This window comes from Phragmites australis, chromosome 6 (assembly GCF_958298935.1).
Source record: "Phragmites australis chromosome 6, lpPhrAust1.1, whole genome shotgun sequence".
Lineage (NCBI taxonomy): Eukaryota > Viridiplantae > Streptophyta > Magnoliopsida > Poales > Poaceae > Phragmites > Phragmites australis.
The window spans coordinates 7,861,488-7,875,469 of NC_084926.1; the positions used below are offsets into that span (position 1 = coordinate 7,861,488).

General features: G+C 44.3%; 2 protein-coding genes and 1 pseudogene across 2 annotated transcripts; 1 reads left to right on the forward strand and 2 right to left on the reverse strand.

Moving 5' to 3' along the window:
- The first annotated feature begins 2,811 nt into the window (after positions 1–2,811).
- LOC133921466 (uncharacterized) lies at positions 2,812–6,172 on the forward strand (annotated as a pseudogene).
- LOC133921465 (phosphoribulokinase, chloroplastic-like) lies at positions 5,170–7,577 on the reverse strand. Its single transcript, XM_062366349.1, has 5 exons — positions 6,862–7,577; positions 6,507–6,591; positions 6,318–6,402; positions 5,927–6,171; positions 5,170–5,702 (listed from the first exon to the last, which is right to left on the reverse strand). The coding sequence occupies exons 1-5, from the start codon at positions 7,404–7,406 to the stop codon at positions 5,451–5,453; spliced, it is 1,212 nt and encodes a 403-aa protein (XP_062222333.1). The 5' UTR covers positions 7,407–7,577; the 3' UTR covers positions 5,170–5,450.
- A 2,231-nt stretch (positions 7,578–9,808) lies between these two features.
- LOC133921467 (secretory carrier-associated membrane protein 5-like) lies at positions 9,809–13,551 on the reverse strand. Its single transcript, XM_062366351.1, has 12 exons — positions 13,329–13,551; positions 13,035–13,160; positions 12,879–12,941; positions 12,740–12,773; positions 12,507–12,629; positions 12,350–12,412; positions 12,068–12,161; positions 11,756–11,801; positions 11,585–11,652; positions 11,135–11,183; positions 10,895–10,960; positions 9,809–10,063 (listed from the first exon to the last, which is right to left on the reverse strand). Exons 1-12 carry the CDS (start codon positions 13,380–13,382, stop codon positions 10,031–10,033), a joined length of 819 nt encoding a protein of 272 aa, XP_062222335.1. The 5' UTR covers positions 13,383–13,551; the 3' UTR covers positions 9,809–10,030.
- Positions 13,552–13,982: the final 431 nt, after the last annotated feature.

Sequence of the window (13,982 nt, forward strand, 5' to 3'; positions counted from 1 at the left end):
TGCGCATGTAGTTGATTTGATGTCACCGTAAACTAATTAAGAACATGGTGGTTCGTTAAATATTCGTCGGCGGCGTCAGTGTGTAGATTAGAGATAAGCTCATTAAGGTTGGTCACGTGACGACAGACAAACTGAATTCAGGACTCCATTTGTACACTAACAAGCAGACAAGTTCAGCGTCGCTTCGTAGAACGTTACAGAAACACTACTACCACTTGCAAGCATGCATGGTTGGAGCCAGTGGCGGAGCTTAGATGAGATTCAAGAGGGGCCAATCTAACACCATATCTTTAAATAAAAGAAGATACATCAGTATCTACTTGCGTTTGATTAGTAATATTAAGTATTTATTTGACAAATTTTAAATAATAGAGTGGTAATCACAATGAAGCTCCGCCGGTTGCAGCGAAGTGATCCCATGCGTGCAGGGATGCAGCTTTTCACCATCACACGACTCCCGAATTTTTTTGTGAAATCAAAACCGATGCATGCCAGCGCCCACAGCATGCACGTTCACGCATGTGCTTCAAAAATATTGCAGCATATCTCACTTGCTAGCTAGCCAACCAGCTTGATTAGAAGCCAAGAAGCCCTAGCCTTTTTGGTCTGTCTTTCCCGCGCTCATCGATCAGTCATCACTGTGATTCTCTCTGACCATTCTGGATCATGAGACACGCATGCATATGCATGCACAGTTGAACGACATGGGCGGGCCTGCAAGCAGCAAGAGAGGGAATAATAAGAAGCATCCTACCATGTGCCACCAGGCGTATGATAGGGCAACATGCAAATTAAGGCTACATGTACCTTCTGCGTATATATTATTAGTAGCTGACGCTGCCTACTTAGCAAGTAATTAATATTGTTAATCTAGCTCGTACCGTGTCGATCCGTTCCTCGCATGTGCCCTTCCGATCCTCTGCATGCATCCCAGCATAGAAACAGTACAGTAAGCTTTACGATTGATCCGATTGCTCATTTCTGAAGCTTGATCGGCCGATCTCAGTCGAACCATAGGTAATTGATTTATATAGTTGATGACTTAAGAGATGCCGTCATGGTTATCTACAGAATGTTGTCATCAGACAGAGTCCAGAGATGGGTAGTATGCGCTCCAAAGTCCAAATGCTCGTACCAGGTGAGACCTTCGACGATCGAATTAAGCAAAATCCAAGATAGCTTGTTCAGTTGTTCACATGCATGCAGCTTCTTTTATTTCCTTAGAGAGGATATCAAGATAATAAAGATATAGAGAAAGCAGTGCGCATGAGAGCAGCTAGCCATACATACTATATTTTTGGCAGCTATATTTATATGGATTGGGCAAAGAGGATAAATGCATGCATATGCAAAGGCTATATATTTTTGTTTGGAGACTTGAGTTCTTGACATCTGCATGCTTATCATCAAGAGCCGTATCAGATTAAATGAGGGATTATCTTAGCTAGTTTAGTTACGCGTCTCTCCAAATATGCTTCCGTTATCACCCACATTTATATATTAAGCGAGCGAGGGATTATTTTAGGTTAGTTACAAGTAGTTATATAACTCTCCACAAAGATAGATCGATTATTTATATATGCATCACTAATTAATCATTATAGCTAGTTAACTAGAACACCAAGGAAGTTATATATAGTCCCCTCCCATGTCTACCTGACTGGCTGATCATGACATGCTAGCTTGCGATAGAATTTCAGGAGTTGGTTCCAATTAGGCTCCAATTTGTATACATAATTCCATGCATATATCCTTGCATATATATAGGCATGCAGTTGTAGTTTACTCTTAACGATGCCAAACTATAATTTGGTATATATGACCTAGTGGGATCCTTTTATCCATATTTTTTTATCTTCAGATCTACAGTTAATGAATCAATATGTAATATTTTGGATTGTCTACTAGCTAGGTGGCTTGTTTACTGTGCAGAGCTAGCTAAGCATCACGTATTATACAAACTCAAAGTTAAGATTATCTTGCTAGTAGGTAGGGAGTATATCAAATTAACTAGTGACAGTAATATGGGGTACATGACCTATAGTACATCTGGTCCATACGTCGATGTCAGTTATACATACTTATATCTGTACAAGTTATCGATCGCGTTGCTTAGAATATTTTTTTAATGACGACCTGGATCAATCTCCAACTTAAAATGCCAAATACTCGATGTGGCTTCACATTAAGCCTCGTCATGTGCAATTCTATGTGAAATGAAAAGATCAAGATACTAATAATGTGTACTATATATAAAAACTTATTTGTTGTGTGTGAAACCGAAAGACTCCGATCAATCGATCGATCTGTCATTGTCCATAGATCTTTGGTATTTCGAGCTGTCCTGATTAAGACACACGCGTGAATCGAAATGCCTTGCGTCCAGTTTGGGGAGGCGTGTGAGTACATGTGAAGCATGCACATGATTTGAAGACAGTAGTGGAGATCACCTTTGCTTCCACTGAGAGGCATCTTCTGCCCTCGATTTCAGCTTCTCGAAGTGAGCTCCCGATCGTTAAAAATCGTTGACTCGGTGACCGGAAGCAAGAGTCAAAATCTCGATCCCAAGTCGGGATCGATCGGGCTGGACTTCCTGGGCCTCTGGGTTTCAGCCCAATAGTAGGAAGCCGCAGCCTGCAGGCCTCGAGGGACTCCTACAGGCAGCGTGACTGAAAGGTAACTATCGCGGCCGCCGCGGCCCATGATGTGCTGCACGTGGAGCCCATACGCGCGGCCTTTTCAGCCCAGAATTTTGCACTCGTCAAGCGGTCAAGGTCGCCGTCGTCGTCAACGCGAGAGCAGCGAAGCGGTCGCACCAACCTGGCGAGCGCCGCGCCGCCGCGCACCCGACCCAGTGCAGCTCCCCTCCCCGTTTACACTTGTCGCGACTCCGAGACGCGCCCGCTCACGGCAGCCGCGCGCGATGCCGGAGTTCCGCAACTGGGGCGGCCTGCCCGAGCTGCCGCTCGCGGAGGTGCTGCGGCGCCTCCTCCCTTGCCTCCGCTCCCTCTACGCCTTCGCGGCGACCTGCCGCACCTGGCGCCGCCTACTCCGCGCCTCCTCCGCCCCCTCTCCCCCCGCTCCTCCTCCTCCACGTCGGCTCCTCCCACCCCGCTCGTCCTCGCGCGGTCCCTCCCCTACCCCGGCCTCCCCGCTGACGCGATCCTCCTCTCCATCTCCCGTGGCCACCTCGTCCTCCTCCGCCGCCGCGGCTCACAAGACAGCCTCCTCGTCATCGCCGACGCCCTCACCGGCGCCAAGTGCTGCGCGCTCCCGCCCCCGTCCCCGCGCTTCGCCTATCACCACGCCGCCCTCTCGCCCTCCGACCTCCTCGTCTTCCACTCCCAGCACGCCTTCTTCGCCCTCCCCTTCCCCGGCCCAAACCCCAGCTCCGATCCCGTCTGGACCAAGCACAGCCTCCCTCGCGCCGCCTCCTTCGTCACTATGGTCCTCGAATTCCGCGAGCGCGTCCTCGGCTTGACCGACCGCGCGCAGTTGCTGGAGTTCCGCCTTGGCGCCAGCCCGCCCAACCAGACCATCCAAATGCTGCCCGCCTCCGGCCTCCCGGACGCAACCATGTTCGATCGCTGGCACTTTGGGCCCCATCTGGTCGCCGCCGGGGACCAGCCGCTGCTGGTACTCTTCATGCTGGGGCCAAAATTAGGCTCCATGAGGGAGGCGACGAGGAGGGTGAAGAAGGTGGGTGTGTATGTGCTCGACATGGCGCGGATGACGTGGGAGGAAGTGGAGAACATTGGGGCGTTCAGCTTGTTTGTGGACTGTGCCGGGAAGAGCACAGCTGCGTGCGTAGACGGGGTATTTGATTTTTTAACACTCTGCCATTCGGTAGAATATCAAATTTATCATTAGGCCCACTGTTATAAATTCAGAGGTCATTTTTTCATCTTCAGCAAGAAATTACCATTCTGATAGAGTGGTAAAAAGTTAAATATTTCACATAGATGTGGGAAGCTGTTATCAGAACCCTGATTTTTTTCGTTCTCTCTCCTTCTCCTCTCTCTCTTCCTTCTCTCCCTTCCCTTTCCCGTGACCCCGCTGCCTGCCAGCGCCGCGTCACGCTTGCCGTCGCGTCGTCGCACCAGCAGACCTCGCGCTCCACGCTGCCTCGCGCCTCGCCTCGCCTTGCCCCGCGCACCCGCCCGATGCCAACCCTATATAAGGTGAACAGTGCACGATCTTTCCCCACCTTCCCTCCAAACACCTCCATCCCTCTCTCTCCAAACTCTGTGTTGTACCCTATTATTGTACTTAATTGATATATGTCTATGATATCTATTTCTGTTGAAATTCATACGTACCAGCTACTGATTCAGAGACTGGTATGAGCTACACGAGGTGACCCGAAGGAGTAGTCTGACAGCTGTGATGTGGAGAACCGAGTTTATGTTGCGGCTCCCGGATGACGTACCTGGAGGGAATGCCCTCCAGGGTGGGAGGCGCATCTCGACGGCGCTGACTACGAGTTGTTTACAAGGAGGGCAATGGAACGCCCGCCATGGCCGTCACAGATATGGGTTTACCCACAGCTCTTATTTTGATTATTTGTGTGGCAAGAATAGTAAATGCTTTTGTCTAGAATAACCGTATCTATATTCAGCTACAGTAACAAAATAATGAGTGAACTTTAGCAGCTTTTGTAGTTCTGCGCTATGAGCTAACACTGGCTAATACAAACCACTGATGATAACAAAATCACACTATAATAACATACCGAAACACTAAATAGGTAATAGACAGCACACACTAATCATTTATTTATGCGTGTATCTATGCTTGTTCTGTCCTGTTGTTTGGAATGTACGCCCTTCTCTTTTTAATCTGTTCTAAAGTTTCTTTTATGGTTTTCCACTAGTTGTTTATTTGAAACACACTGTGTTTTGTACGTCTTCTGTCTGGAGAATAACAGCATGTATTCTAAGTCTAATCATGATCTTTTGTTGCTAATGATCCATGGCTACTTCATTACTGTAATGGCTTATCCACATTCCACACTGTAGGATGGGGTTGGCCAGAATACCAATGGTCCTTATTGTGCCACTTATAAATTTTACTCTATATAATCCATAATTTGAGTAGTTCCATCTCCATCCTTCTTGATTGTTCTTGCATGAATGGTTGCTCCCGGTGAGAGCTAACCAAGAATAGAAGTGCCAAAAGAAACGCCTGCTCTTGATAGTAGCAGGTAGTTGTATTTCTTTCTGCATTGAAGCATGGTAGAAGATATACATTTAAACATGTGAAGAAGAGATGTAAGAGCACCCACATGGAGAGGGATTTCTAGAAACTCCATTGCATGTTTTCCTGAGTTCTGCAATGACATTTCTACCTTCTTCTAGCTGTGATATTTCCGAACTAATTACAAAAAAAATATGAGGATTCTCGTTCTCATTGAGTTTGAAGAGATGTAGGGAGTCTGAATGCGGGGGTCATTAAACTTTTGCTGTTTCTGCGGGTACGCCAGCCCTCTCAGCAATGATCTGTTCATAGAGATCTCTAATCTTCAGACCAACGATAGTTTGGAAGAGACCTGTTCCATTGTTGCTTCCTGGGAAGTCTGAATGCTTTAGCATTTGCTGTGTCACCTCGCCGTAGAACTTGGCAGAGAGGTTGCTTAGATGGCTCTCCACATATATGAGTTCATCTAGTCTGTCAAATTGCCCATCCATCTCCAACACTGATACCTGAAGACATCAAGCAAATGGTCAGGAAGAAGCTGATCGACAGTTATAGTTGGTCAACACAAGCAAATTGTTATCACTAGTTTAGAAGTGGTTTTTGGAGCTTTTGGTCATACTTTGGACTACCAGCTAAGTTGCCATACAGAATGTCGGTTTATTTTTCCGAAGTAAAAGCAGTAACTTTTGCTTCAGGAGTGGAAGAGGACAAATAAACCGAGATGAATTACCTCATGACCGAAGTAAGAGTCTGGGCCATAGGCAAATTTGATGCCAGGGTAAGAGCATGTGAGCTTTCTTCCACAAGGGACCCAACTTATGCTTGATCCTTCATCAAAGAGGTAAACCGGGTTGAAGTGTTTCACGCCCTCTTTTTGGATCAATTTAACACGCAGCACCTTTCCTTCATTGTCATCGGGAATCAGTTGGGTTGGCAGAACTTCAATCACAGCATCGGCGTATTGCTTCTGTGGATCTGTCATACGAAGTGGTGAGATTTAACATGTCTTCATTTATTTAGTTTAAATTATCATTTATTGATGTGGCATTTTCTTGTATATTTTATAGTTTATTTGGAAACAAGTTATTCTGATTACAACATTAGTTGGTAGAAGGCAGTACCAATAAAGGCATCGAAGTCTGGTTTCCTGGCTTCGATACTAGCCTTGATGCTCTCAAGGCTGTGCCCACGCTCTGCCATGTCGCGCTGCCAAAGAACCAGTGTTTCTTTTTAAAGATAGAAAACAGCAGAAAAGCTCCCTAATGACTCATGAGGAACAAGAACCATCTAAACCTTTCTGTTTAGCTGACCTGAATTTTCCATGCAAACTTAACCTCGTCGCTGATGTCTAGGTAGATGCTGAAATCTAGGAGATCCCTCACACGCTCATCGAACCTGGTTTAAAAATTTAAGTAAACAAATTAGTTGTAATGAGATATTAGAAAATATATTTCTTGTCACAGCTTGTAAAACAATATTGTTACTTTCACTTATTTTTCTTAATCCCGTAAGGTATCAATAAATTGAAGATTCTGTGGAGAAAAGTTTCTTTTAGCCATTGATCCGATAACTAAACTAACATAATGAAGAAACAAAAGAACGGACAGGAACCCGGGGGGTGGGGGAGTAGCACAAGTGGAGCATGGGCATAGAATGTGAGCTTACATTGGGTGCAAACCCTCAATGACAAAAATCTTTGGGGGTGTGATGGTCTCCGGCGGGTCGAGGAGGCCAGTGACATGGTTGTAGATTGGCTTCTCGATTGCCTGGCCTTCTTTGATTGCCTTCACTTGCTCATACATGAGATCAAAGTTGTTCGCCCTTGGGTCGAGGGCTGTCACACCTTTCTCCTTCCTCCCAGTTCTGTCCAAGGAATGGTAGTCATCAAGGCATATCACCGTTGTTGTGTCACTGATGAGTGTGTTGGAATCCGGGTTCCCGCCTTTGGGTGGCTCTGCAGTACCACCAAAGACACTGGTAAGCCGGCGCATGAAGGTGCTCTTCCCACATCCTGAGTCTGCCGCCAGGCCAATCACCACTGGCTTGTCGACTGAGCATGAAACCTGAAAGGTTCTTGCTCCTCCATGCCTTCTGCCGCTTCTCCTGTTGCTGGTGAAGAAGATGACTTGCTTCTGCCTGAAGCTTGTGTTTGAGACGGTTGTGCATGGGGAGTGCAGGGGGGTGGTGGTGTGTGCACTGCAGACCGCCATGTTTGCTTTCTGGCCTCTGTTCTGGGCTAAGCTCCTCTTCTTCCCTTCAAGCCTTGTGGGCGAGACTTGAAGAGAAGAAGAGAGGAGGATGGAATGGTGGATGTAGAGCTAGGAGAACATAAGGAGGGAAAGAGGATGGCGATGATGTGGTGTCCCTATTTTTTCAATCTTTTCTGATAATATCAAGGGCAGCTTATATTGAGCTGAAAATGAGGACTTCCTATAATTCCTAGCAAGTGTATTTTGTCAGTATTCTTCCTCTGGACCCTGAATTTTCTTGTTAAAAGCTCGAATATTTTTCAGTGGCCACTCTTACTGGTAAAGTTTTTAACATGCCAGAGGTCTTAAGCAGGTTATGTCTGAAATTGTTTTTGCTTATTGCTCATCTGCTAGCTGCTAAGATGGACGTATTTGAGATTTCTATTCATGTCTGCATTTTTATGCCCTGGAGAATACTTGTGCTTGTTTTTGTCTTTGCTGATTAGTCGATGCTTGAATTGTAATGGCCAGGAACGCTTGAGAAAGCTTGGTTGTGGTTTCACGAATCTAGATATGGTTCTGCCACGTGGCGGCACAAGGATGGGTGGCTGCAGATGAGGGAATGATGGGTGGCTGCAGATGCGACTTCAGAGGACTTTGGGAGGATGTTGCTGATGACCCCGTACCATGTTGTGCACCGTGGTGTGTTTTTTTTTTTTTTTACTTTTCATCACTGAATACAGCTGTAGTATCTGAACATGAACGCGCGCATTCACTCTCCACACACGCACCTATTCTACACACACCTAACGCACGCACATGCTAACCCTACAACTACACACAGCTCGAAGAAAGCGTCCATCCAAAGATCACTAGGATCTATCGAGAATCCCGTAGACGACGAGCACGTCGTAATCCCTTCTGTAGCGTCACGCCGAAGAAGCTAGAGAAATCCAAAATAAATTGGAACTCCCCGTGCGTCACCCGGACTTGAAGCCCGGGTGGGCTCGACTCAACTCCGGAGCCTTACCACCGTGCTGAAGGCATGTTCGCCACCGTGGTGTGTTGGTTCCACGCATCTTTTCAGCCTAGCGGATATCTATAATTCTAAAAAGAAATCTATTTAATTATCTACAAATACTATTATAGTTTGACCTGATGGATATAAATATATGGCATGATCCTAGCTCATGAGTGAAGCTTGATTCGAGTTTTAATCCATAGCCTAGCTCGGTGGATGGAAGCAAAGCATCCGTTCATATAGGTAGTTTCACTTATCAGTGTTCAAAAATTATCTTCATGTAAATAATTAATCATAATCTTAATTTTTATATTTACTCATGTAACCTTAGATTCGATCATCCAAATAAAAATTTAGTTTAATTTATCTAGATAAATTCAACAATTAAATATCATTCTTTTCAACAAATATGATTTTACTCAGTCTATTTATACGATATAGCTTTACAAAAGCTCGTCTGAAGAACCAAACGTATGCCATATGTAAGTTAATGGAATTGGAACGTATTCACCATGCAGTCCACGTGATAATCTTATGGCATCTTTAGTGTTTATCTTCAATTATTATCTCTTGTTTTTTTTAATATACTCCTCGAAAGATTTCGTTTCTAATTCTTGATACTCATAATATTTAGAGTTATCTTTTATTTTATTTAAAAAAAAACTAACTCTCCAAGATTTTTCTCCACGTGAGTAAAATTTTTCTCCACACCAGTTTTATGTCTACTTTTATCTACTCTTCTCTCTGTATGTCACAATAATAAGAGCTAGTTACTATCTACGATCACTGGAGTTGTCCTTACGGCTTTAGGCGTGCACCAGGTAAGCATCCACGTCACTTGACGCCAAGACCTGTCAGCGTCCACATCACTTGAAGTCCTAGACATACAAGGGATTTTTGAGAATATGCCGCCCCAAAGCATGTGTGCAGCATGCACCCAGAACACGAGAAGAAATTCGATTCATGCACTTTTCCAAGGCTCCAGTGATGTGCCGTTTTCATCTAAAGAGAAATAAAGTGCCATTTGTATGGATCCATGAACGGAAACAATATTTGCTTTTTACATTGTCATCTCGTCACATATTTATGTCTCGACGGCAATGTTTGCGATGCATGCCTCTGAGTTGCATCAATGCTGACTAGTATAAACTATGGAATACCAGAATATTACCAGGGGAGTCGCCTATAAGTAAAGTCGGAGACACTGAGGAGAATGAGACCATGCAGTTCAGCAGAAGCTGAATCTCCAAGAAAGGGAGATTCGTTCAACGTCACAAGACACAAAAGAGATCCCAGGCGGCCAAGATGTTGCTGTCCTGGGTTCCAACAACCGTGGCTCTTGTTGTAGGCACCAACAGACCAATCAAACACGCAGCCATACTAGCAAACAGAAGCTTACACATAGTGCAATTTGTACGTGTAAAGAATTGTTGCTTCAAACAACAGATCGGTCCAGAAACGACACTACAATATAATGGTATACCCCTCGACCATACAAACTTTAAAGAAAAAATTTACACTGTCATAACATCCAACGACAGACATGCATCAGTATGTATGCACAGAACGGCAGCGCAATCAGATGGTACTGGTAGACTTTTGTAAATTTCTTCCATGGCCTACTTCACTTGTGCCCTCTGAAGTACATGTATACTTTCTGCAGGCACCAAACAGAACAAGATCGATCCAGTGTTGATATTAAAGAATGTATCATAAGAACCAAAGTTCTTCAAAGACAGGTCAACGTAAACAAAATACAGCAGCACATAACATTGTTCACAATGAGTCACTCCTGATGTGACATGTTCACACAACATTCCTGTGTTTTTATGGCTACATCACGTGACGTAAATTATATGTAGTTGTCTGTTGAGACAAAGACAATGAAGACAAATGAACATAGCAACCACAAAGGACAAGGACTAGAAACAGAGACGAACCGCCACAGAGAGGCAAAGCCACTCTTAGGAACTTATGCACAATGTATAAAAAATTGCACTCGCAAACTTCAATAGTTTCTCACAAATTTATAGGTGTAGAAATAATAACTATGATACCATATTTTATATTACCAATTGGACAAATATAATTTTCTAATTTTGAAGAGAACTTCAATTTGTTGAAATTTATGCATAGCATTGGATAACTAGAAGCCTGGAGGTAAATGCAACCACAAATGACCGAAAAATATACCAATTTTGTAGAAGATTATAGGCAGATTTTGGAAAGGAATTAAAAATTTGTCTTAAGACTCCAACATTTCCAGTTGTTCCATGACTAACCACATTGATCTCAAATGAGCACAACCGAAAACAAAACATATATAATACACAATATACTCCTGCTATCATTTAAATACCAATTTGCCCCAACGTACATGAAGTGTCCTGAGATAACTGAAAGTATTTTGCTAACACACCAAGAAACATGAGAAAGGAAAATGTGTAGGAGGGAAGGGGTAGAACAGCACAGTAGATAAGTCACAGACCTGAAGAACCCAAATGCTCACAACTGTCTCCAAGCAAAACAAGGCAAATCCAACAAAGTAAAAGATCTGAAAGAAAAGAAAATCGATTTTAATGTCAGAAACTCATCTTTTGACCTTAACAAATTGTAATGAAACATTTCACAGACTAAAATGTGAAAGTGCTAGTAGAAAACATGTCCAGTTGCTCTTTCTATAGATATGAGCTGCAAAAGGATCAAAAGCATATATAGATCTACTCACCCCAACTATTGCATGATCAGAGAAGGTGTCAATTGCAGCCAATATACCCCTGATGACAAACAAAACATATTATTCTCAGCACGAGATACAAGAATCAACAATCTTGTGAACTAGAATCTTATAGAAGTACAATAAGAGATAGACAATCCATCTGAATAGTAAGGTTTTGAGAAAAATAACTCAAGATTGAGTATATAATCAGGACTTCGAATACACTGGAGTGAAATCAAGTTCAAGACTTGGCAGGAACATAGTGTTGGAAAGGTCATGCCAAGGCCATCCATAAGCATAGCTGTCAAGATGCTGCTAATTGGCATCATGCTAGACATTTAGAGCAAACATTAAGAACATATTGCTGGTGGTGATTAAAGAAAAGGTCAAAGGATGGTAGTTACTGAAAATTCTTTACTTCAGTCAATGCACAAAGTAGTAAGGATTAAGGAAGCTTACGTTAATGATTTTCCACGGAATATAATTGGTGGAGCAATGGCAGCAAGTATGCAAAAGCCAATGTGGAGCTGTGCACAGCCAAAGATACATAGAGTAATAAAATCAGGTTCATAGAAGAAATAGCATTTCAATATCAAGGATGTAGAAACCACAACTTGATCAAGAACTTACCAGGTAACAAAGGAAAAACCATCCAAAGCTGAAAGCACTGTCAGTTCTGTTCAACAAGTTGGTAGAGCATTAATACAGAACCACTGCTAGAAAACATAAAGCATAAGGTATAACAGTTCATTTAAGGCTGAACACTTTGGTCGAATTTGTACCCTACTTCTGTCAGACCAGAAATTAAAAAAAAAATCTATTTCCCATTAACAATGCCATGCATGTGCAGCTGACAGTAATTGGAATTCACAAACTAGAAGTTTAAACTTGTGCAGATTATTTTGTATTTATAGCGGGGAGCATTAACCAATAATCGTGTACCTCATTGCACGGTATAGAGGCCTATACCACATCAAGTAGGACAAAGGGATGCCAAGCATACCGTAGATGGTAGCCAGGAAGAAAAGTTTAGAGTCTGCAAGCATAAGAATGTCCATGATTTAGTGGTCTGCTGCAGTAAAAGACATAACATTGCAAAATAAATGAACGATTGTCAGTATTTAAACTACAGGCCAAGTATGCCTGGTACAATTCATGTGAAGGTGAATGGGAGACCAGCATATATGAAGGGCAGAACAAGCTAGAAAGAAATGGTGAGCTCACCTCCCCCTCTGATCCAGCAGACTATGACAGCAATAAAATTCCAGAAGAGACAAAGCACAATGCCTGTACGTCATTGCAATCAAAACATGCTCAGAAGTACAAACACTAAATGTAGCATGCCACACATTATGGAGAAAAATTCAGGATGCATGTGTACCAAGCCAGCTTGCGAACGCAAGATACTGCAACTTCTGTGCATTGGGTGGTATCTCGTTGGCAATGTCGTGGTGGATGATCGGGAAGAACGGTGGCCAGTTCTTGTCCTCCGTGGGCACCCCAGCTACATCAACAGAGTACAATAACACAATTCTCAGTTCATGGTTCCATCAGAACCTCAAGAAAGATAAGCGTTGAGCTAAGCTCAATTCTCGTAGGACGGTGAAAGCATACAGCTCTTGAGAGCTTCCTCCCTCCTCCTGATATCCTACACCCACAAAAATTCCACCGAAGAATAAAAAAAAATCAGTCAACATCCTTGTCATGTAACAATTAACAGTAAGAATCCAAGGAAACAGCACAGCACGCGTACCGCCTCTCGCCTCTTGAGATCTGTCTCCCATTGCGACAGCTCCTTCGCCTCGCCCTTCGAATCCTTCATCCCAAAAGGCAGCCACATTACCACACACGCTCACTCGATCACTAAGAACGCAACAAAGTAGTAAAGAGATGGGGCAGCCTCGCTTACGCTTATGTTTTCGAGGGGGATATCGACGGTGGCATCGCCCCTGCCGCCGCCGAACCCGACGGGCTCCGCCGACCGGAACGCGAACTGCGACTTGCCGCCTCCGCCACGTCCTCCTCCACCTCCATTCTAAACAACACCAAATCAGCACCTCGTTTATTTGCTCCAGAAAGCTAGCGCCAGAGCCAAGCAAGGAGATCTCTCTCGGCCGAGATCTGCCACGCCGCTCGAGCCAAATCCACGCGGGACCGGGGGGGGGGGGGGTGGGGAGGGGAGCAGAGGACGGCCGGGGGTTACCGAGAAGGGATTGTCGTCGGCGCCTTCGTCGAAGGGGTTGGGATCGTGGTGCATGCTCGCTGCCGGCGACGGCTTGGCCTCGGGCGGCGGGTGGAGGGTCGAACAGGCTGCCTTGATCGGTGGGTTGGGGTCGTTGGCGCGGTGGAGAGCAGGAAGCGGTGGGCGGAGTGGGCGTGTCGGGCGCGGTGGACTGACCGTGACCGACCAACTCAAGTCGCTCCGGTTTGAAGTTATTTATCGTTCCTCTCTTTTTCCGGTTCATTGCGCAGACTTCGCTGGCAGCTGGGACCGGGACACCCTACTGTCTTTCTCTATCTTTTCTTCTGTTTTGAACAGAGGATTTTGGGGAAATTGCAAATACCCCCTCAATTCACTTGAAGTTGCAAATACCCCTATAATTATGGTTGCATTTACTATCTCAAAGGCTAACCCTCCTCCATCAGGGTTCTTACTTGAGATAAGGTTAACATATTTATTGTATTGTAACCTTGAATGCTTCACATAGGCTGATAGCATCAATAAGAGATGATTGGAGAGGGTTTAACTACATGTTAGAACCACCAAACTTACTCATCTGATCTAATTTGTGCAGGGAATTGAATGGCACATTTGATTCAATGGACTTTATACCAAACTTCTCATTTGGTCTAATTT

Bases quoted from the DNA above. Each gene is read 5' to 3' on its own strand.
- LOC133921465 (XM_062366349.1), bottom strand. From the start codon at position 7,406: ATGGCGGTCTGCAGTGCACACACCACCACCCCCCTGCACTCCCCATGC. The intron at 6,592-6,861 runs GTAAGCTCACAT...TTTTTAAACCAG, and splicing joins ATTGAGGGTTTGCACCCAAT to GTTCGATGAGCGTGTGAGGG. The intron at 5,703-5,926 runs GTAATTCATCTC...TGATGTCTTCAG, and splicing joins ACTCTTACTTCGGTCATGAG to GTATCAGTGTTGGAGATGGA.
- LOC133921467 (XM_062366351.1), bottom strand. From the start codon at position 13,382: ATGCACCACGATCCCAACCCCTTCGACGAAGGCGCCGACGACAATCCC. The intron at 13,161-13,328 runs GTAACCCCCGGC...GGTGTTGTTTAG, and splicing joins CCGACGACAATCCCTTCTCG to AATGGAGGTGGAGGAGGACG. The intron at 11,802-12,067 runs GTACACGATTAT...CTTGTTGAACAG, and splicing joins CCTCTATACCGTGCAATGAG to AACTGACAGTGCTTTCAGCT.